The sequence below is a fragment of the Tribolium madens genome, unplaced genomic scaffold, assembly GCF_015345945.1.
Source record: "Tribolium madens isolate multiple individuals breed KSU strain unplaced genomic scaffold, Tmad_KSU_1.1 Scaffold_97;HRSCAF=244;Tcas5.2_LG3a, whole genome shotgun sequence".
Lineage (NCBI taxonomy): Eukaryota > Metazoa > Arthropoda > Insecta > Coleoptera > Tenebrionidae > Tribolium > Tribolium madens.
This window is the reverse complement of record NW_025401069.1, coordinates 6761906-6782945: the sequence shown is the minus strand read 5'-3', so window position 1 is coordinate 6782945 and position 21040 is coordinate 6761906. Positions and strand designations below refer to the sequence as shown.

Below are 21040 nucleotides of genomic sequence, written 5' to 3'. Positions count from 1 at the left end.
TCTATAAGAACAAATTTAAAAAAGTAAATTTATTTCCTTTTCCAATTTTTTTTTCATTTTTTAAAACTGATTAAAAAAATACGACATAATAAAACTAACTAGGTACTATTAATGTTTTTGATTACTTTTAACTTTTTATGTTTGTTTATTTTTTTTTCTGATCTTGACATCATAAACAGTAAGCAAAATAAATATTTAACTTTAGCGAAATTAAAAAATATTGTATGCCAACATATAATAATTTTATAATTCGTCGTTTTACACTTGCTACACAAAATTGGCATTTGAATTTCACCTAATTTAATTGCCTTTTAGACACTTCTGTGACAAGGTAAATTAATTTTATACAATAGGAAAATTGTGTTGCTGTAAGTATTTGAGAACGCAAATTATAAAACTTCTGTTATAATTTTATATTCTCAAGTCATTCTACAATTACGCGTAAAGTTGCAGTTTTATATTGTCTTGAATTAGTATTCCTCAACAAAACCCTATTTCTAAAATTAATTAATTCTGGTAAAGAATCGCTAATGATATAACCCGTCCCTGCACTTTTCCCAATCGAAAAACTAAAACCTCCTTTTGAAACAAATCCCACAACTTCCCTGCTACAGGAATATCTTATGGTTGTTGCGTCAGGTAGCCACAATGCTCTCATTTTCTCTGTATAACTTCGTAGGATTTCACTGTGATCGTCTGGAAGCTGAAATAAATTTATTAACAAGATGGATTAAAACAAGAAAACAATTCTACCGTAAGCTCCGGATTTAATTTACGTTTTTTTCTCAATTTCTTTAATAAACTGTGATGTGCACGTCTTAATTCTTTCCGTTTTTCTTTATTTATATCTTCGCAATTGGGTTCCACCAAACCTTTTGTTAAATCACTTTGACATTTTGGTACACAAATAATGGCATATTCAGCGAGTGAGCCTCGCTTTTCACACTCCACTTTTACGGGAATAAGGCAACTTTTGGGGTACTCTGGCAAAGGTTGTGTCTTACTATCGAGAAAACTCTAGAATCACATAAACTAACATTTGACTTTTTACCAAGATAATTAACTTACGTTGATAGAATGGAGTAATCGTTTATCTCTAATTACAGAAAATTCGCCGGTAAAACTACTGCTCCAATCTTTACACAAAAGTTTCCAATTGCAAGCAAACGGACTCGCTATTTTAAATCTACTGTAATTTATTCTTTTATTTGGAGGTTTTTTGAAAAACGTAACCTTATTCTGATTTGAATGTCTGAGTTCTTCGTCAACACCTGCTTCAGTGTCTGGATGAAGCAACTGCGATTTTCCCATTTCATACAGCATAGAGTTTGATTCTCTCAAACCTCCAACTCTTGCTCCTCTCATAACAAATGCAATCCAAAATGGTTTGGCCCAAGCGGTTGGTAGGATAACATCCCAGCCACTTCCCAACCCAACATTGTGCAATTTATTCCCTGGTCTTTGAATGAGAATAATTGGTATATGAGCTACAGTCCCTTTTAAATCTGATCCTGGCACCAATAATCCACTTTGCAAATCAACAATTTTTGAATCAGAGACTTTATTTTCATTCGAGTACTTTCTGATGTTTTTGTCCCATAGGGGGTTCCCAGAAATGTTCACCGGAATGTCATCAAACTCTAATTTTCCGAAAGTCAAAACGCTTTTCATGCGTTTTTTTGGAAGGTTCAATCGTGGATCTTTAACAATTAATGGTAATACTAAATGAGGAGAAATTTCGTGCAATGATGATACCGAATCAAGTTTCTTCCAAAATTCGCACTGATTTATTATCACTGCTTTATTTTCGGGAGAATCAACATACTTCTTAAGAGGCGACTCTGGTACTAGTTTTATATCAAAAATGTCAATTAGAGCAAGTGCGTCTTGAAGAACTGGATTAGATAAAGGTCCAGTGAGTCTAAATCTGCTCAATTCAAGTCTAAGTTCGTGAATTTCGATTTCAGTATTTTTAAAACATTCAACTAGCGTGTTTTTGGTAGTACAATAATATGCGGCATGAACCCACAACCATAACTTACACTTTTCATCAGTAGAGGGTTGCCATTGGAAAGTAACTTTTCCGATGGCTTTTTGGGACGAACCCCCAATTTCGAACAGAGTAATTTCTCCCTCGCGATTACCTTCGGCAAATGCCTTCGCTCCTATACTTAAACCCCCGTCAGGTTTACACAAAAGCTTAATTTTTTCGATAATCTCTATTTTATCGCCGTGGATTTCCAAGCAACTGTAGTATGAAATGTCTTGTAAAAGGCAATGCTGAGTCATTGCCCTGTAACAAGCGCGGAAAGCCTTATCACAAGCGTGGTATGGCAATTTGTACCCCCATTTCTCCACCATGTGAAACCTTTTAGCGTGCCAAATGTGGGTTTGCAGCCACTTGTATTTTTTATTAGCCCTTTTGGTGTATTCTTCAAGAAGATTTCTTGGTTTGCGACGATATTTCCGTGAGGGTCGTTTTTGTTGATTCGGCATTCCAGACTTTTTCATTTGGTTTAAGTGGATTTGTCGCAGACGTCGGGGTAATCTTTTAACATTGTGGGACATTGCTCGACGTCTCATGTGCTTTGGTAATGTTTGGAAAGCCAATTTTGACCCAGATTGGGACAGTAAGGAGTTTTTCATCATTTGAATTTCTTGACTTCGGCAGGCCACGAATTTTGACAACGAAATGTTTGAAGGGAGCTCTTCCGAGCCCCCCAGAAGGGCATCATATTGCGCTTCTTCATCAATCATTTTGATGAGTGAATAATACTATTGAATCTTAACGCAAACTACTGTAAAATTTCACACTACAATGTGCGCTAAAAAAACACAACACATTTTTTACTTAAACATAACCTCAAAAATTGTGTCAATAGTATGACACCTTCACTTACCTTGTAGGCATAATAAAATTGATATACACAATGCAGCTACTAAAATTAGTCATAGATGTAAAGTTGCACTCATCGTATTTTTAATGTAAAAAACGTTTAAATGTAAAAATTATTTAAACTTCCCGCATTAGCGTCATAACAAAACCACCAATGCCACTTTTTATCGCCAGGTGACGCTCCAATCCTTCATAAAAAAATTTCTTAATTTTCTGCGCATGAGTGTTATTTTCTATTCATTTCAAAATTTGAAATAGTTTTCATCCCGTTTGTTATTATTTTAGTGTTTTAAACTGAATTTAAACCATAATCTACAAAAAATCAATAATATTCACTTAAATCTAGAAGGTTATGGCAGTTTTCTGAAAATTAGTCAAATGAAAATCCATCAACATTCAATTTTTAACAATTTCCAAAACAAAATGCATTCACTAGCTTGTCTTTATCTCAATTTTTTTTTTAATTTATAGACGATTAAATTTTTTGCTATAAGTATTTAATTGTTTTTTATTATTACTTGATTAAGTGTGCTTTTGACTATGTGAGTATTTTTTGTGAAAAATCTGTTTGCATTAGTTACAAAAATTCCTTCAAGCTCTTGTAATACTTTAAGAGTAGAATTAGATGAAATGGATCATCTAAACTTAAATGCAGATTTTCTAAAATTCGACAAGGAAAATAATGGGTGAGTACTATTAAGTAGCAAAGAACCGATTAAAAATATAAGTAGTTTTAAGACACATATGGCAACTTCATTTGTAACTTCTGTTTTAACAAAAGCATTAATATTCAATAAATTGTTTTTAAAGCAGCATTTATTTTGAAATTGTTTTGTTTATTAGGTCTCCCCCACATCACCGCACATCATAAGTACAGACTATTTTTATGATTTGTACATTAAATACATTAGGGGTTAGTTTGATACTTAGTTGTAGGTTAAATTAATTATCTTATTCATTGTTAAAATCTTAAAGAGATGTGTTAAAATTGTGATCAAGTTTTAAGGTCGCTAATTAGTTTTACCTCCTTCAGTTTTTAAATTAACATCTTCTGTTTACAATTCTAGGGATGTTAAGAGAGAAATCGATTTTCTACAATTTGAAGGTTTTAATGCAAATTCTGTTCAACCCAGTTCATCTTACTTATCAAACATATTTTCAAATGCGTTAGACGTTAATGCAAATTTAAACAATCGGTCGCCATTAGATTTGAGCAATTTGAAAGATTTGGATGGTTTATGCAAATTAGAAATTATAAAAAATGAAATACCGTATCTTGTTAAATATAAACTGCAAGATGGGAAACATGTAAAGATATGGCAATGCAAAACTTGTAAGTATATTTATTTTTTACTTTTTTATATCACAAAAAAAGCAATAGACTAAAAATTTCATCTTAATCTAGGCTTTAAGGAATTTGGTCATCAATATACTTTAATGCGCCACTTGCCCACGCATACTGATGAAAGAAAATTTCAGTGCAATACCTGCGGAAAAGGTACGTATACACATGCTGTAATAATTCAAAAAACGTAGTATTTGGAGGTGTACTAATGTTTTTAATTGTACTGTATTATTTACAGCATTTCGACAAATGTCGACACTTTCTCAACACAGAGCTATCCACTCGCATGAAAGGCCTTACGTTTGTGAAATTTGTCAAAAAACATTTAATCGCGTCTCTACGTTAATTTCCCACCGGAAAACTCACACCGGTATTAAACCGCATCAGTGTCATTTATGTAATAAAGCTTTTCACCAAAAAGGTTATTGTTATTACCTCTATAACAAAATATTTTATATTGTTCCTTGTAGGAAACCTTCGTAATCATATTTTTACCCACACCAATGAAAGGCCATACAAGTGCGATGACTGTGGAAAAGGTTTTAACCAAATGTCGAACTTGATGTGTCATAAATTAAAAGTAATGAAGCACCGTTTTTACCACTACCCCTAAAATGTTTTAATAATGTTTCAGTCGCATCAACGCATGGATAAACCTAGGCACTCTTGCCAGATTTGTAGAAGAACTTTTCCGAAACGTATAGCTTTAAGAAATCACGAACAATATGAACATAGGGAGAGTAATCAAGCAATTGATTCATTTTTATCTGATGAGCAAAAGTAAGTTATTATAGTTGTAACATTTAAAAAATGTCTTGCATGATAGAATTACTAACGCAATATTTGTGGAACCAATCAAAACTAAAGCAATGCAACTAGCGATAGAGACAAATCAGATACCATTTGCATTACTAAGACCATTAACGGGAATTCCTGTTTTGGTTCGCGTTTTACCAGCTGGAAACGATAAACAAATGCTAGTTCCAGCAAGTGCTGAAGATTTGAAGAAGCATGGTCAGATATCAGTTACTCCAAAAACCACAACTCCTGAATCATCGCTAGAAAGTACGATTGTATTTTTACCATTTTTCTCTACTACAGATTTTTATTCAAAGATTTGACTGAAGATAAACAAAATCTTGTTGGGAGTACTGTTCAAATAAAAATACCCGTAGTTGCCACAGTAATTCAACAAAGTGGTGAGGGAGGTCATATGTCTATGTCGGTAGTAAGTCCCGGACCTAATAATGAAGCAGTCAAACAACCAAATTGCCAGTCATTGGGTTCCTATATTTTAACTGCTACTAATGAAGAAAACGGTAATTTTTTATATGAAAATCTTGTAAAATTATATATGTGTATTATACATTTTAGGTGAGACACAAATGAGCATACAAGAAGATTTAAATTTTAGTTCAAATGAAAAAAGTAACTTAACGGAATTTGATATTGAAATGTCTGAAATTAAACACAATGCAGATGCGGTCGATGGTAGTTTCAACACTGCTATAACACGCACTTGTTGTTTCATGAAATCTTTTTCAGCACAAGACGATGTTTTCATCATTACATAGATTCATGTAATATGTTTTTTAAAGCTTAATGATATTTCTAGGTGATCAAACTTTATGTTGCATGAGTTTTAATTTTGTTTTCATGATTGTATTAATGTTTCAATGTTTTTATTCTAAAATTGTCAATAAAATGATATATGGCACTTTTTTTCATTAAGTAACCTATCCGATTTCACTATTTTATAAAGCCGTAACTTTGACGTAATCGACTTGTAAAGCTGTATTATCACCCTTCCAAGTGCTAAGCCACTCAGACCTTGCATTAAAGAACTGCTTCACTTCTTTGGGATGTCTATTTTTCCATGGCTTTCTGCTATTCCCTGATTGGGCATCATCAGGGAAGTCATTATTTCCACCAACACCAACTCCCAAAACTATATGGACCTAAGACCGGATATTACAGGAATATCAAAAATATACAAATAATTAACTACCATATCGTCTTCTGAGAAGTTTATTAGGCTAAGGGCTTCCCTGTCTAATTCACCATATTGGTTACCATCCACTAGCAAAGACAATTTATCTGAAAGAAATTTAACACTAAAAAATACTTTTCTATAGATCAAATTTTCGCCGTTTCTACCTTTAGTCCAAATGACTGTATAAACATGCATTTCTTTCGTAAATGGAGAATTGTTACGTTTGCTTTTTAAAAATTGGCTTCTTCCAGGCTCTTCTGGATCTATTACTAGACCACCAAAAAGTAGTTTACCACCAAGATCTTCTTTATTTCTCAATACTAGTTGATCATTTCCCCTAGCATAGCTTATCCATATTTTCTCTTTAGGATCACTTACTTTTTCCAAATATATTTCTGCAAAAGTAGTTAATTAAGTGTAGTCAAAATTTTGTAGCACTTACGAGGATAGATCCAGTCCCCAGCGGGCAACTTGGCTTTAATTTCGATTATACCATATCGAAATTTAAACTTGGAAACAATTCTACCAGAAGCTACTGGAGGAACTATTAAGTAAATCGCTCGTACTAGGTAACATTCATTTTCTGATTGACGTGTACATCTAAATACAATTTATTGAAAAAAAAATGTTTCAAAAAAGAAAAATACTTACTTTCCACGGAAGTCTAATTCACCATTCACATCATCGTCGTTCTGTGCAGCATGAGGTTTTATAAATAATTTATCTCCATTGATGTAACACTGTTTTTTCTGGTAGGAAACAAATTCAGAATCCTGAAATAAAATATGACAATGTAATGTATCCCTATTTAGATTTATTTAAAAAATTTAATTACCACACTAGAATATGTCGGTATATACTGTTCCAAAAACCACTTATTTTCATTAATTTTATCACCTCTAAAATTATCTTCAAAAACAACCAGGTTTTTACAAACTTGAGTTTGTCCATTAACCTCTGTCGACGTAGGATCACAAGTACCATTTGGTAACTGAAGAAGTTCTACGTTAATCTGAATATTATAAATAGTCTCACATTTCAAAAAGACAAATTACCGGTAACAGTCCATATTACGTTGTCTTTTCGGTACCCTAATTTTTCAAATTGAACGAAAACCCAATAGTGGACGGTATCCCCGATTTGTAGAGACAAATCACTATTAAAGTAAGACCACACTTTGCCCTCAGGAGAAGTGTAGTCTTGTCTGTAATCGCCGGGATCAACTTGTGTTATATTTTTGTTTACATTTGCATGAAATGCAAACATTTGAATACCTGGCAAAGCTGGAAAAATAACAAGAAACTTTTAAGCATAACTATACGTATCTATTTTTTTAAATACATTTTGTTTTGTTACAGGATTAGTCTAAATTAAAAATCTGAAATCATATACAAAATTTTATAATGGACCTGTATAGAGTACTTCCCTCGGCGCTTATGCAAACAATTTTAACCACATGAGTATTTTCAAGTAAGAAGATAATTTTTTATGCAATAATTGCTTATACATACTTGTAATAATAATTGTAGGTATCCAGGCACAGACTGAATAGAAAATAAACTGAGTCTAAAATTTTGCTAATACACGTGTGTAATACAAAAAATGACACTACAAAAAATCCCTTTCTTTTAACATACTTATACGAATATTCTTAAATACCTATGTATTAATTTTAATGTTTTTAATTTTTGAAACGTTCTAACGTTGGAAAAACTATACAAAGACATACATTATTTTTGTGAAAAAAGTTTGCATTTGAATTCTAGTTCCTAATGTAAACATGGTTGGTATTATATTTAATATAAATTTTACCGGTTTCAGCAAAAAAAAATAATATGTCGTTCTGTCAATGGACAAAAATATATGCGATAAACACAAAAACTTCTATTAATAGTAAATTATATTGCGTAGTTATGCAATGCATTCGAGTGATTTGGTCATTAATTATGATAGGTTACAGTAATTATGTAGATCCTTTTGTTTCTAACTTACCAGGTATAGATGCCCTAAATCCTTTAGGAGTGTAGGCTTCTAAAGTAGCATCTGGGATCGCAAACTGTTCATAAGAAAGAAAGTTTGTCGAAAGAAATATAAGCAGTGATACTCTTTTAACAAACATTTTGACACTAAATATTGTTATTTCTTTAATGAACTGGGAATTACATTAAGATAACTGTAATCTGGGATTCTCTATGTCTTGAATTGACCTTGTAGGCGAACAAACTGGTTTCATCAAATCTTTGTTATTACAACCATAAATATAGATCAATAACATTAACAAAATAATTAATACAATAGAAATTTGCTGAGCAAGAAATAAATGACGTGTAAAAAACAGTCAGTGATTTTTCGACATAAACAAAACATCATAAAGACATTCTAACAGCAATAACGATGAGAATTTAGTTTGAAAAATTAGTTATGACTAAACATGTATTATAAGAATTACGTAAGCAGTGTTTTTGTCTAATTACTAAGTATATTTAATTAATTATAATTATATGTTTTTATTATTTCAGTCAAACTTGAATAAATCGTTAAACATTATACAGCACAAATTACATTACTACAATCAACTGAGAAATAAAACATTTAAATCTTTCGAAACCTTTTTTTAGTTCTGAAACATGTGTTTCACCAAGTTGGTATCATCAGGGTTATAATTTGTAATATTGTTTTGTGAACAAGAATTTTAAAAGCGCCTGCTTTGAAATAGAAGTTGGGAATTGTAGGTGCTCGTGATAAATTTGAATTTCGCTCCATTGCTGTCACTGAGCAAACTGATTCGGCGTCGTTATCAACAGGCGTCTCGACGCAGGGTTATATGTATTATCGCGAATATTATTTGTTTTATCAAATTATACTTTTTAAGAAAGGTGATTTAATCAAACTTCAATTATTTCAACCATGTTGGACCTAGAATATGATTATTTTCTCGAAGAGGATAAAATGTAAGTTGATAAAGTTAAACACGTATTGATTTTATTCCATCCTAGTGTATTGTTATCAGTTCTTGCTCAAATACTCTTATAAATTAGCATTAAATTAATATTTTTTCCATTTGTCACATTTGTGACATCTTGATAATAAGATACAAATTAATCAGAATTGTTTGCATGATTGAGTTTATACTTTTGTACATACAGAATGAATGTTAATTAATACATTATCTTATGTACCTACAAAATTTATTAAATACATTTGTTATTATTCTGATATGTGGATAGGGTGACAATAATAAGTCATAAGTGACAAGTCACAAAATTCAAAATATGCCGTAAACGAATTGTATGAAGTATTTTGCCTACACCCATGTTGTAGTTTAATCTAAAACTGATAGTACTTACTTCCGGTTCCATTTCATTGTAAACCATTTCCATAACATCAGTGTGAAAATTTATATAATTTGTGGTAAATGTTAAATTCGAGGCATTACAATATGATGATGTTGCACGTATCGGAACTTTATCCAAATTATCAAATAAGAAGAAATTATTTTTTAAAAGAAGATACAATGTAAGTACTATTTAATATCCTTATTCTAACTAAAACAAAAATGTAGCTACATACAATCATTGCATTATTATTTGATTTGGAGATGATTTTTCACCACTGACTGTTAAAGCTATTAGTTGTTTTTTTTTAATTGTTTTATTTAACTTTGGCATTATAATCACAGTTGTAGTAAATTTCTCCGCAGATCTATAGAGAAAAATATCAATTTCGAGAAAAAAAAAATGTTTGTAGGCTGCACCAAGGATTAAAATAAAAAAAGCAAAAAAATATTACGAGTACATTTAACAAAACTTTATAACAAAACTTCTATCTTCTGTTTAGTTCAGCAATCGGAAAATATTTTCTTATAAAATAAAAACTAATTCACTAATTAATGTTATTAAACTAAAACAAAATTAAAAACCTAACCATTCTAATACCAAAAACCTAGAAAAACGTTTCCTCTTCAAGTCTCTTTATTTTTTTTATTTACAAAACACCTCACATTTGATATTTTGTGTAAGTTATGATCTTTTTTGAATGTGTAAGTTACAGAAAATTTTATATTTTTTATGTTGCTACATACTTTTTCTGTATTGATAAAATTCGAAGATTGCACTAATGTTAATTAAAATTTATTTTATCATTAAAAAATAAGTCATAAATATGAATAAAATAATCATAAATCACCACCCTGATGCGATGAGTATCTTATGAAAAATAGTACTATAAATAAAATAATATTTCTTTAGTATTTTTATTTATTTGTATTTTATTTCCTCGCATTTTTGGACTACCATTATTTTGAACTTTTGAAATAAGTAGACAAAATAAAGAAGAGCAAACAATAGAAGAAAACCCTTCTTCAGTTGAAAAACAAAAGAATACTGATTTAGAAGTATTGTTATTTGATATGAGCCCAAGGGAAAAGTGTCACAGAGAAAACACTTTGTAAGTATTTCACAATTTCAAATTTAAAATGAATAAAAGGAACTGTGTAGCAAAATAACTAAACAAAATCAAAAGCATCATAAACACAAGACATTTTAATTACAAAAAAATCAATACTAGTTTTTAGGTAAAAAAACATAACTTAGGTTTGTTCGTAATTATTACTTTCCTATATTTGATTTCTTTTACTATAACAATAACAAATCTTTAAGTTGTTCTCAGCACCACAATTTTTTTTCTGATTTATCCATTTTGTATTTTGCAATGCAGTCCTTTTATTAGTGTTTGTAACAAATTATAAATTAAATGTGCAATAATTGAATTGATTTGTGACTAATGCAGACAGTCACACGAGCACAGGTGTTCCAAAAACGTTGTTTTAAACCAACAAACCATACGAAAATTCCCTTTATTCAAGAAAATTATAGTAATAATTTATTTTTTAATTTCAACCACCTGCAGCTTTTAAAATTCAAACAAATGATTCGACGTTTATGGGACACAAAAAATAATTTAGTCATAAAAATTTTAAACACAAGCACAACTCAATTCATTGGTTTGTAATAGTCATTAATCACTTGTCACATTATGCAACTTAATTAGAGCATTAAACGCACTAGAGAAGCGTGCGTAGTGTGCTTTAACATTTTTGCTAATTTTTCTTTTTTTCAGGAACACCAAGTGTCGCACGCTAGAAAATGTACACCTCACCCCACACCGTTAGCTGTAGATTTAGAATTCCTAGTCACGACACACTTAGGATCCTTGAACAAAATATTTTTATACTTTTGTAAATGTAAACTAAGAGAATAAAACATATGCATTACAAAATTTAGATTTTTGCCGCTTTAGTGTGTAGCTAAACTTCCGTAAATGTAACAAATTGAAAATATTTTTTTAGGGGAATGACTGTGACTTCTGGAAGCATCACTATTAAAAAAGACGCCAATAATTTAATTGGGATAAGCATCGGTGGGGGAGCCCCACTGTGCCCTTGTTTATACATTGTTCAAATTTTTGATAACACTGCTGCAAGTCGAGATGGGACTCTACAATCTGGAGACGAACTTGTCTCAGTAAATGGACAATCAGTCAAGGGCAAAACTAAAGTCGAAGTAGCTAAAATGATCCAAGCTGCGAAAGTACACTTTTTCTTCGTTTTAATTTTTTCCCCAATGAAACTTTTCTAGGACGAAGTTGTGATCAATTACAATAAACTGCACGCCGATCCCCAACAAGGCAAGAGTTTGGACATTGTATTGAAAAAAATGAAACATCGTCTAGTCGAAAACATGAGTTCTTCTACTGCTGACGCATTAGGTCTTTCACGGGCAATTCTGTGCAACGACACCTTAGTTAAAAAATTACAAGAGTTACAGCACACCGAATTGATGTATCGAGGACTGGTCGATCACTCTAAACGAGTATTACAAGTAAAGTTTGCGTTTTCCATACTTTCCAAAAATTGTAAAAGTCGTTTAGGCCCATGTTGAACTTCAACAAGCAATCAAAGCAATGGGTGACGTTTTTGCCGGTTTGGCTGTAAGAGAACCCCAACCACGAGCAAGTGAAGCTTTTAGAGTTTTTGGTGAGCAGCATCGTAGTATGGAGAAATTTGGCCAGGATATGGTAAAAAAAGTGAAACCAGTAAGTTCAAAATCTTAAAAGGTGAAAATTTTAAAGGGTTTTTCTTAGGTCTTAGCCGATATGGGCACATATTTGTATAAGGCGATTCCAGACACGAGATTAACTGTCAAAAAATATGCAGATGCCAAATTTGAATACTTGGCTTATTGTTTGAAAGTCAAAGAGATGGATGACGAGGAATGTAGTTATGCAGCTTTGCAAGAACCATTATACAGAGTTGAAACTGGAAACTATGAATACAGGTATGTTATACATATCACAGGTTTCCCCTTTTTACAAAATAGTAAGTTTTTTTATGTAAAAAGACAACACTAAAACTTCTTTGCGACGATGTAAAACCTGGTTTTGCGTACTTTTTTTAAATAACTACATAATTATACTATGCATTCAATTAGATAAATTTTTAATTAAAATTTGTAAAGTTTTGCCGATTTTTGTATGTTACTGGTTAATTACTTATTATCAATACTAATGGACTTTTTTGACCATTTTCTAATACATATTTTCATTTATACAGACCTTCATTATCAAAAAGAACAATAAATAGTTAAATACTTATTGTGAACGAGCAATGATTTAAATAAAGCTTAATAAAGGAGTTACTTTTAAAATTTTCTAAAAACAAATAACTATTTTTCAAATAAATTTGGACATTTGAAAAAGCTTAAAAATAAAAAAAATTACTAACTTCTTACCTTTTTATGAAAAAAAGAAGTAAATTTTACCACTACATACTCGTACAAGAAAATTTAAAAAATGAGAAAAAATAAGAATGAGATTTTATTTTGTTTTTGAGTTTTGCGATTTTTGTTAACAGCAACTTAATTTAAATCATTTAAAAAAATTAATAATTTTGCAGTGCTAAAAAACAAAAGAAAATTTCGAAAACTTCCATTCTTCAAAAAACGACACTTTTTTATAATTTATCAATAAATTTTTTCAAAAAATAAATAGTTTAAGCAAAAAACGTTTGTTTCTATACTTTTTATTTACCTACCTTGTGTAATTATTGCAATTAAATTTTAGTTCAAGATTAATTTGACGTTTATTAGCTTTTTATAAATCGACCCTGATATTTAATTTAATCTTAGTTTTTTCTGATGCAAAACCAAAAAAAAAATACATAATTTGTTTTAATTATTAAAATTTTTTAATAATTATTTCTTTTGTTTACTCATTACTTGTCAACAATTTAAACTTAAAAATTGATAATTTTTAAATCAATTGCTTTTGTTTTTATTTTTCTACATGCATTTTTTTGTAATTCGCAATTCGACTCTCCTAACGAAAACTATAGTAACTCAAAAATTGGTTTTGAGGCCCAAAATAGATACAAAAACAATGAGAATTTTTTTTTTGAATAAACAATATTATTACCAAAACTTAGACTCTCAGCAATTTTCCATAATATTAAACAGTTCCTTGATTTATTAACAATCAAAGATTTATATTTTTCGTTGGAAGAATTGTAAACCTAAAAAAAAAATTATTTAATTAATATTATTCTAAAAATCTAATATAAACAAAAAATGTTTTATTTAATTATGTGTACAATTATGTATTTATAAAATGTAAATTAAACAAGCATTTAAAAACAGTTGTGGATACAACTTTATTTTTTCGCAAGACTTGAACTGTGTTTTTACCATAATCCTAAAAATTTTATTTTAGACTAATTTTACGTTGCCGCCAGTTGGCAAGAGCCCGATTTGCCAAACTTCGATCTGACGTCCTCGTAAAAATGGAACTTTTAGACAACAAACACGTCCAATCTTTAGGAGGCCACCTTACAAAACTAATTAAAGGATTGTCAGAAGTGCATTCCAAAGCATTAGAGTTATTATCAGGCCCTGCCCTTTTCCCAGTTGAAGTCGACCTCTCAAATAGTGCCTTTCAATACAAATCAACTACTCCCGTAGTCCAGGTAATAACGTTTTCGGACAATTAAAGTGTTTCCAACTTGTAAATAAAAAAAGAAATAAATTTAACATTGTTTACTCGGTAGAATTTTCCGGAATAGTATAAACACACTAAATGTGTCACGATCGTTTGTTATTATCGGCTCCTGTTACAGCAAGAAGTCGATGAGGAAGAACAAGAAATCGAAAACGGTGAAGAGGTGCACGAAATTGAAGAAAATCTCTTGAGTAATTTAGTTGATACAAGACTTGATGGTATCACCGAAAACGACCCACTCATTCCCGGTTTAGATCGACAGCAAACCGAGCCAAACTACAACGAAATGGACAATTTGACTCTACTTTCTTCATTAAATATAAACGGGGCACCAAAGGACGACACAGACGGTCCATTACTTCCAGATCTAAACGAATAAAAAGTGCACACGTTATGTAAATTAATCTCAATGTAATTTCATAAAAATCAATAAAAAATTGTCAGAATGAATGATCTGCGAGTTTAATAATTTAAATATATTTTCAAGGTCATTATAATTATATGTATGTACTCAATCCGTACAGTTGCACTGAGAAGTGCGATGTGTCGTATTTAATCTTATTAACAAACGCAAAAGGTAATCACATTAGTCATTTTATTTTTAGTGTCGGATGATTTGATGGTTCCAATGCGCGTATTTGTGTACAATATATTGTTTAGCTTTACGTAAAAAGTAAATAATTGTTTATGATAATAAACGCGTTCTTTATAGTATGGTTAAAATTTTAAATGATTCAGATTATTTAGAGCTCTCATTCAAGTCGGTGTGTGAATCGTTATGCTGGTAGACGGCTATGAGATCTGCAGTGAGTGTTTTTTATTTTGTAATTTTACAAGTCTTATGGATCTTCCGGTCACTGTATGACGCAATGATGCCCGAAAGAAATTTGTAAGTAGAAATGAAAATTTTTCATTAATTTCTCAGAATAATTGTAATCTATGTAACTGTGACACATTTATTTTTACTTTTATTTCATTGTTGTTTGTTTAAATTTTTTTCAAAAAACGTAACTATTTGCAATACTATTTTTTAGTGAAAGTACTTCACAGATGACCTCGAAATTTTTGAATATCATAGAAATAGCTACATTAGTGCATCATAGTCTATACATAAAACTTTTATACTTGAATGACGTAAGGTAACAAAAGGTGGTACTTTTAGATAAAAACTAAACAATACATACGTTGATAAACTAAATAATAGTTGCTTTGAAGTTTCTATTGATCTTTATTATTATAAGATTTTGTTTTTCTATTGGCACATTAGTAAATAATTTGAATCTATTTTAGTAAAATTATTGGGTTTCCCAAATATTTGTGCAACGATAAATTCCCTTTAATAAACAATAATTTGATGAACTGAGTTTAAACTGTGACATACATCAATCTGATAACGAATTTGGTTGGTATCACCGAAGAAAATTTGAGATTTAAAAATTTTTCAATTCATTTTGTAATTGTTAATGATAGTTGTAGTATCATTTGATCTAGCTCAAGATTTTTTTTAATAAAAAATTTCTAAATCGATTTTTATTTTTCGCTAAAATTATTCAAGTTTTTTGGTTGAAAAGTAAAATAAAATAAAAATACACAAAAAATTGTACACAAAAATATAATTGCGTAAATTCAAAAAAACATTTTTTAAATTTACAAGAATTTACTTACCTATATTAGAAAATATATTTTGTAATAATTTTACTACCAAATAAAAAAAAAACAAGAACATACTCGAATGTCTTGCTTTAAAAAAAAAATACGATTTTTTGCTATTTTTGTTAACACCTAATACTTTCTTTATTCATGTTTTTTAGTAACAATAATATTTCAATGAACATTAATAAGCGTAATATCATAATATTACAATCACAATGTTATTATATCTAGTTTCAGAACTAAAAGACAAAATGAAAAGCTTTTTATAACATTGTGTGTAAATGTTACTGCATATTTTTCTCTAAAATTGTATTGTATAAAACTAGTATGAAATCTTCAAAATATCTTAAAAATACAAGAATTATACGAAATATGAGTGAAATTTATTCACATTTTTGTTTTTTTGTTCCTGTTGTTTAACATAATTTTTTTTAATTTTTTCTACTATAGTCTCCCTTCTTACCCGAAAAATTTTTGAATGACTTGAAATTAAAACGAATCACTATTACATATTTTTAAATTTAGTTTAGCAGTTTTTTTAATCACTGAAATAAAAACAGTGTTTTCTACAGTCTTTTGAAATTTTCTTAACAAGAAATATTACAGAATTCATGTATACCTTACAAGGTGAATAAAAAGTAGGGAACCAACTACTTTATTTATTAGTGTAGCGTAAAGTACAATTATTAAAATGTGATCGTTTATCAAGAATAACATTTTCGATATTCCAAAACAGATACATATCTTAAGAAGCTGTAAGCGGGAGTGGATAATAGTATGTCTTGAAAAAATCTTGGTAGAAACTTTAGATTTGTTGTCTACAGAAGACATATTTTTTACAGAAACAATGACAACTTTACAAAGACAACGACGCAAGAGACAGACACCGAAACCAATAAAAGACGCCATTTGATCCACCTATTTACCACAACTCCCAAAGAACAAAACGGCAGACCTGTGTGCTACATGCACGTATGTGAAATTATAACTCCTCATGAAGAAGAAATGCTGAGATGTGCGTGTGCCAAAGGTGCTTCCACCGCCACATTTCTCTACAACAATAACGAACAATTTCCTCCTACAAGTCGGATTTCGAGAGCCACGTTCACCAACGCATGGATGGAATCCTTTTCTTTAGTAATGTAAAATTACCAAAAATGTATGAAATATGAAATCGAATATAAAAATTTTAATTTCGAAGTTGCGGTACTTAGAATATCTCTTGTAAATGTTTACAACGTTGTGTCCTGTCAACATGTAGCGCGCAAGCGTTGAATAATTTACCACTTAATAAGAGGAACGTTTTTATACTATGTACTGTTAAGTAGATCGGTCTAATCTTTAAATAATTTATTTATAGCCGTTCATTCGTGATTTTCCAAAATGAACGGAATAACATTTAAGTACTTGATATTAACACTTTTGTTTAACACTTTCAGTGCTAATAAAGTTAAAGACGGTAATTTTACACCGATCGTTTTGTGGCATGGAATGGGTAAGAGTTTTTTTCTTTTACTGCTTGTAGGTTATGTTATTATTGTTGTTGCCGGCAGTGGCGTATCAAATTTTCATAATACATATTATACTCGTATATAGTTTGTTCTATTTTGAGAACTGACAATAGCATATTTTTGTATTATTACTTTTTATTATACAAAAAAATAAATAACTATTCATGAATTGGTGTTAATTATTTACAATTTTAACCCACTCGGTTTATTAAAATAGGTTTAAAAAAATGAAGCACGCCACTGAAATGTCAATGTATAAATGCAATGTTTTGCTATTCGAGATAAGAAAATTTTTCAATGTTTACTTCATCACTCAATACACACATGTGCAGGCATTTTCCATTAGCCCTGCCGTTTGGCACATTTTTTTTACAAGAATATCTTCATATCTTTTGTCTGTAATTGTAATTATGAGACAAATTAATTAGTTGGACGATTTTTAATGTTTGATACGATAATTTCGAAAATTGTAACAACCTTGAAGAATGTATAAATAATTTTTGTTAATTAAGTAAAAAGTTAATGTGTAAAAAATTGATATATAGAAAAATTTGAAGAAATTAATTTCATTGTTACATTCCATTTAGTTTTTATTTAAATAATATATGATACTATACTATCATTTTAATACACAATGCTAGAGTTAAAATTTATATTATACAGTTTTGGAGGTTTAAAATCACTTAATTATTCCATTGCTTTAGTTTATTTTTAATGGAACAGTTTTATTTCTGCGCCACTGGTTACATTATAACGGTATTTTGAGTAGCAAGTGTCTGAGTTTATTAAGCGGAAGAAAATTCAAATCAGTTATTTAGAAATGTACTTTAATGACAAGTTTAATCACCTATATTAAAAAATTATTTTCATTAGCCCCTTTACCTAATTTAAAAGAATCTTAATTCAACTAGAGAGCTTACCTACAATTTTCATATGGTTTAATGTGTTTTTAAATATTAATGATGACAAATAAATTTCAACTTCTTTGTCTATGCAGTGGTTTAGTTTAAGTTCATTTTATCTGTTGATTTTAATTAGCTTTGCGTGGTATAAATAAAACTTCTCTTATAATTGACGTTACGTAACGGAGAAAAGAGGAAAAAAACAATCCGTGACGGAAGTAAAAATTTAATGAACTTTTATGTATTACTTTTGGATAATACAATATCTAAACTCTTAATAAAAGTGTGGTAACATATTTTATACAAGAAGTAGAAAATGATATCTACGAGTAAGACAATAAATAAGCCAAAGAAGAAAGAGTGAACAAAGACAACATTATATATTTTTGAGGGTCTACAGGCTATACTTTTAAGTCATGTACACTTGTATCTTATATTATTAATAAATGGTTTATTTCTGTTTTACTTTCTATACAGACTGAGGCGGTTTTAATCAAATTCTGTCATAGGAATTAAAATAAAAAATACTTCTGAGAGAAATTGTGCAAGGATTTTTTTTGTTGGTTTAATTTTTATCCAGGAAGAATTAAAAAAAACTTTTTTTTATTAAATATTAGTAGTCCGTAGTTTCTCTGACCCTCTGAGGCCCTCTTTGATTACAATCCAAACACGTATAACCAATGAAATTTATTGGAAGAACAAGACGATATGTCTATAGTATGTCCCCGGATTGGGTTTACAAGAGGAACAAATTTTTTATCTTTGATTTTACGCTAAACTGCAAAGGAAAAACATTTAATGAAATTTTATTTGAGTCGAGTTTTAAGCCTCTTGCTCATTTTAGGAGACAGCTGCTGTTTTTCATTCAGTTTAGGAGCAGTAAAAGAAAAATTGGAAGAAATTTTACCGGGTGTTCATGTTGTTTCACTACGAATCGGTTCTTCGGAAGTAAATGATGTTGAAAATGGATATTTTCTGCACCCCGACAAGCAAATTAACATGGCTTGTAATTTAATACAGGCCGATCCTCTGCTATCTGATGGTTTCAACGGCATTGGATTCTCACAGGGAGCCCAATTTTTGTAAGAATTTCTTTACTTCGATACAAATAAAACCAATTTTTATACTCAGGCGCGGACTGTTACAACGATGCCCAAAAGTCCATATAAAGAATTTAATTTCGTTAGGAGGCCAACATCAGGGTGTTTACGGCTTACCCAACTGTGGTTCCTTATCACATTCGATTTGTGATTACATCAGAAGACTGTTGAATCACGCTGCTTATTTGGAGTAGATGAAGTAAACAACAAGAAGGATAAATAATTTTAATGAAATATTTTGCAGGTGGGTTCAGAAAGCTCTAGTTCAAGCCACATACTGGCACGATCCACTTCATGAGCAAGAATATAAAAATTACAGCACATTCTTGTCCGACATAAACAACGAAATCACAATTAATGACGAATATGTTCAAAGACTACAAACCTTGGATAATTTTGTCTTAGTCAAGTTTGATAATGACACCATTGTTGAGCCAAGAGAAACGGAGTGGTTCGGGTTTTATAAGCCAGGGCAATCGTCGATGATTCAGACTTTGAAGGAATCGCCGATTTATACCGAAGTAAGACAAAACTTTTTGTTAAAAAGCAGATTTTTAACACTCATCATTTTCACATTTAAACAACTTTGAACACTTGTATGCATACAAAAATGAGTTTCAAGGACAAATTGTATTAATATTTTAGCAAATATCTAAATAGAAACCAAAAATAGATAATTGTGGAAAAGTTGTTGCTCTTGGCGAGTTCTGTAATTGCTTAAAATTAATCTACTTATTTCTGGTACGTGTTGTGACACACATACTAATCGTACCTGAGATAGGTATGCAATGCGAAAATGTAAATAAGATACACAGGGTGGAACATGTAACTGGTACTTATTTTTCAGATTTTTTATGACTGCTCAACTAAAAAAAAAACACGTTCCAAATGAAATTGGAACCGTTTATGAGTTTCTGTAAACTAAACATAAAAATAATATACATTTTTTACTATGATCGAACTAAACCTTTTTTCTGAAATCGTTCATAAAGTCAACAAAATAGGCAGTAAAGTAACCTAAAATAATCCGTAAAAAAACACTTTTACGTGCTCATGCTCATATGCCATTTTAAGTCTCCATAACAATGTCCCAGTTCACATTCAACATGTTAGGTAATTAATTACACTTTTGCATAGCCTTGTTTAATTTTATTTTTCTTCACATTTCAAAACAATAACATCTATAATGTCTGCTTAGTGTTTAAAGTTTTTGTACAATTAAAAAGATGTTTTTTCAGGAAAAAAACCCCAATATACACGTTCATATTTGATGTTCCACCCTCTAGGTGATGTCAAAACCAGAGGAATCTTGTTTTGCTAGGAGAAAGTTTACCCTGTTTTTGTTTAAGGATCGTCTGGGCTTACGAAAGCTGGATGAAGATTCGAAACTTCACTTTTTGGGAGTGATTGGGAATCACCTGCAATTCGAGTGGGGATGGTTTCAGAAAAATATAATCGATCCTTATTTAAAAAACTAGTTTTATTCACTTATATTTAGAAACTTATTAATTGCAAGTAATCTAAAAAGACAAATTTTTGTATATATTTTCGACGTATTTTGCCCAAAGACAAAATAAATTTATCCTTAAAT

At 30.2% G+C, this 21040-nt stretch overlaps 5 protein-coding genes across 15 annotated transcripts; 3 read left to right on the top strand and 2 right to left on the bottom strand.

The window, feature by feature from the left end:
* Positions 1 to 144: 144 nt before the first annotated feature.
* LOC123014550 (ribonucleases P/MRP protein subunit POP1) lies at positions 145 to 3344 on the bottom strand. Of its 2 annotated transcripts, XM_044413720.1 has the most exons (5): positions 2901 to 3344; positions 2043 to 2825; positions 1069 to 1700; positions 754 to 1017; positions 145 to 703 (listed from the first exon to the last, which is right to left on the bottom strand). In XM_044413720.1, exons 2-5 carry the CDS (start codon positions 2755 to 2757, stop codon positions 425 to 427), a joined length of 1890 nt encoding a protein of 629 aa, XP_044269655.1. In that variant the 5' UTR covers positions 2758 to 2825; positions 2901 to 3344; the 3' UTR covers positions 145 to 424. The 2 variants fall into 2 exon arrangements, with proteins under 2 accessions (XP_044269655.1, XP_044269654.1); XM_044413719.1 differs by having other exon boundaries at positions 1069 to 2825; positions 2901 to 3341.
* On the top strand, positions 3319 to 5958 carry LOC123014551 (zinc finger protein Gfi-1b-like). 2 transcript variants are annotated; one of them, XM_044413722.1, is made up of 10 exons: positions 3319 to 3438; positions 3493 to 3582; positions 3964 to 4229; positions 4302 to 4394; positions 4480 to 4662; positions 4712 to 4821; positions 4876 to 5021; positions 5068 to 5306; positions 5357 to 5560; positions 5616 to 5958. In XM_044413722.1, the coding sequence occupies exons 2-10, from the start codon at positions 3527 to 3529 to the stop codon at positions 5813 to 5815; spliced, it is 1497 nt and encodes a 498-aa protein (XP_044269657.1). In that variant the 5' UTR covers positions 3319 to 3438; positions 3493 to 3526; the 3' UTR covers positions 5816 to 5958. The 2 variants fall into 2 exon arrangements, with proteins under 2 accessions (XP_044269657.1, XP_044269656.1); XM_044413721.1 differs by lacking the exon at positions 3319 to 3438 and having other exon boundaries at positions 3452 to 3582.
* LOC123014552 (beta-1,3-glucan-binding protein-like) lies at positions 5585 to 8532 on the bottom strand. Its single transcript, XM_044413724.1, has 8 exons — positions 8227 to 8532; positions 7290 to 7517; positions 7070 to 7236; positions 6886 to 7007; positions 6677 to 6834; positions 6399 to 6629; positions 6250 to 6338; positions 5585 to 6199 (listed from the first exon to the last, which is right to left on the bottom strand). The coding sequence occupies exons 1-8, from the start codon at positions 8351 to 8353 to the stop codon at positions 5996 to 5998; spliced, it is 1326 nt and encodes a 441-aa protein (XP_044269659.1). The 5' UTR covers positions 8354 to 8532; the 3' UTR covers positions 5585 to 5995.
* Positions 8533 to 9022: 490 nt separating this feature from the next.
* Positions 9023 to 14727, top strand: LOC123014367 (PRKCA-binding protein). 7 transcript variants are annotated; one of them, XM_044413441.1, is made up of 9 exons: positions 9224 to 9750; positions 10552 to 10680; positions 11353 to 11531; positions 11582 to 11822; positions 11871 to 12113; positions 12163 to 12327; positions 12376 to 12569; positions 13999 to 14251; positions 14402 to 14727. In XM_044413441.1, exons 4-9 carry the CDS (start codon positions 11586 to 11588, stop codon positions 14660 to 14662), a joined length of 1353 nt encoding a protein of 450 aa, XP_044269376.1. In that variant the 5' UTR covers positions 9224 to 9750; positions 10552 to 10680; positions 11353 to 11531; positions 11582 to 11585; the 3' UTR covers positions 14663 to 14727. The 7 variants fall into 7 exon arrangements, with proteins under 7 accessions (XP_044269373.1, XP_044269372.1, XP_044269375.1 ...); XM_044413438.1 differs by lacking the exons at positions 9224 to 9750; positions 11353 to 11531 and adding an exon at positions 9023 to 9185 and having other exon boundaries at positions 10555 to 10680; XM_044413437.1 differs by lacking the exons at positions 9224 to 9750; positions 11353 to 11531 and adding an exon at positions 9023 to 9185.
* A 60-nt stretch (positions 14728 to 14787) lies between these two features.
* LOC123014144 (palmitoyl-protein thioesterase 1) lies at positions 14788 to 21040 on the top strand. 3 transcript variants are annotated; one of them, XM_044413065.1, is made up of 6 exons: positions 14788 to 14860; positions 16779 to 17431; positions 19194 to 19431; positions 19481 to 19639; positions 19694 to 19970; positions 20799 to 21040. In XM_044413065.1, the coding sequence occupies exons 2-6, from the start codon at positions 17320 to 17322 to the stop codon at positions 20925 to 20927; spliced, it is 915 nt and encodes a 304-aa protein (XP_044269000.1). In that variant the 5' UTR covers positions 14788 to 14860; positions 16779 to 17319; the 3' UTR covers positions 20928 to 21040. The 3 variants fall into 3 exon arrangements, with proteins under 3 accessions (XP_044269000.1, XP_044269001.1, XP_044268999.1); XM_044413066.1 differs by lacking the exon at positions 14788 to 14860 and adding an exon at positions 14880 to 15172 and having other exon boundaries at positions 20688 to 20826; XM_044413064.1 differs by lacking the exon at positions 14788 to 14860 and adding an exon at positions 14882 to 15172.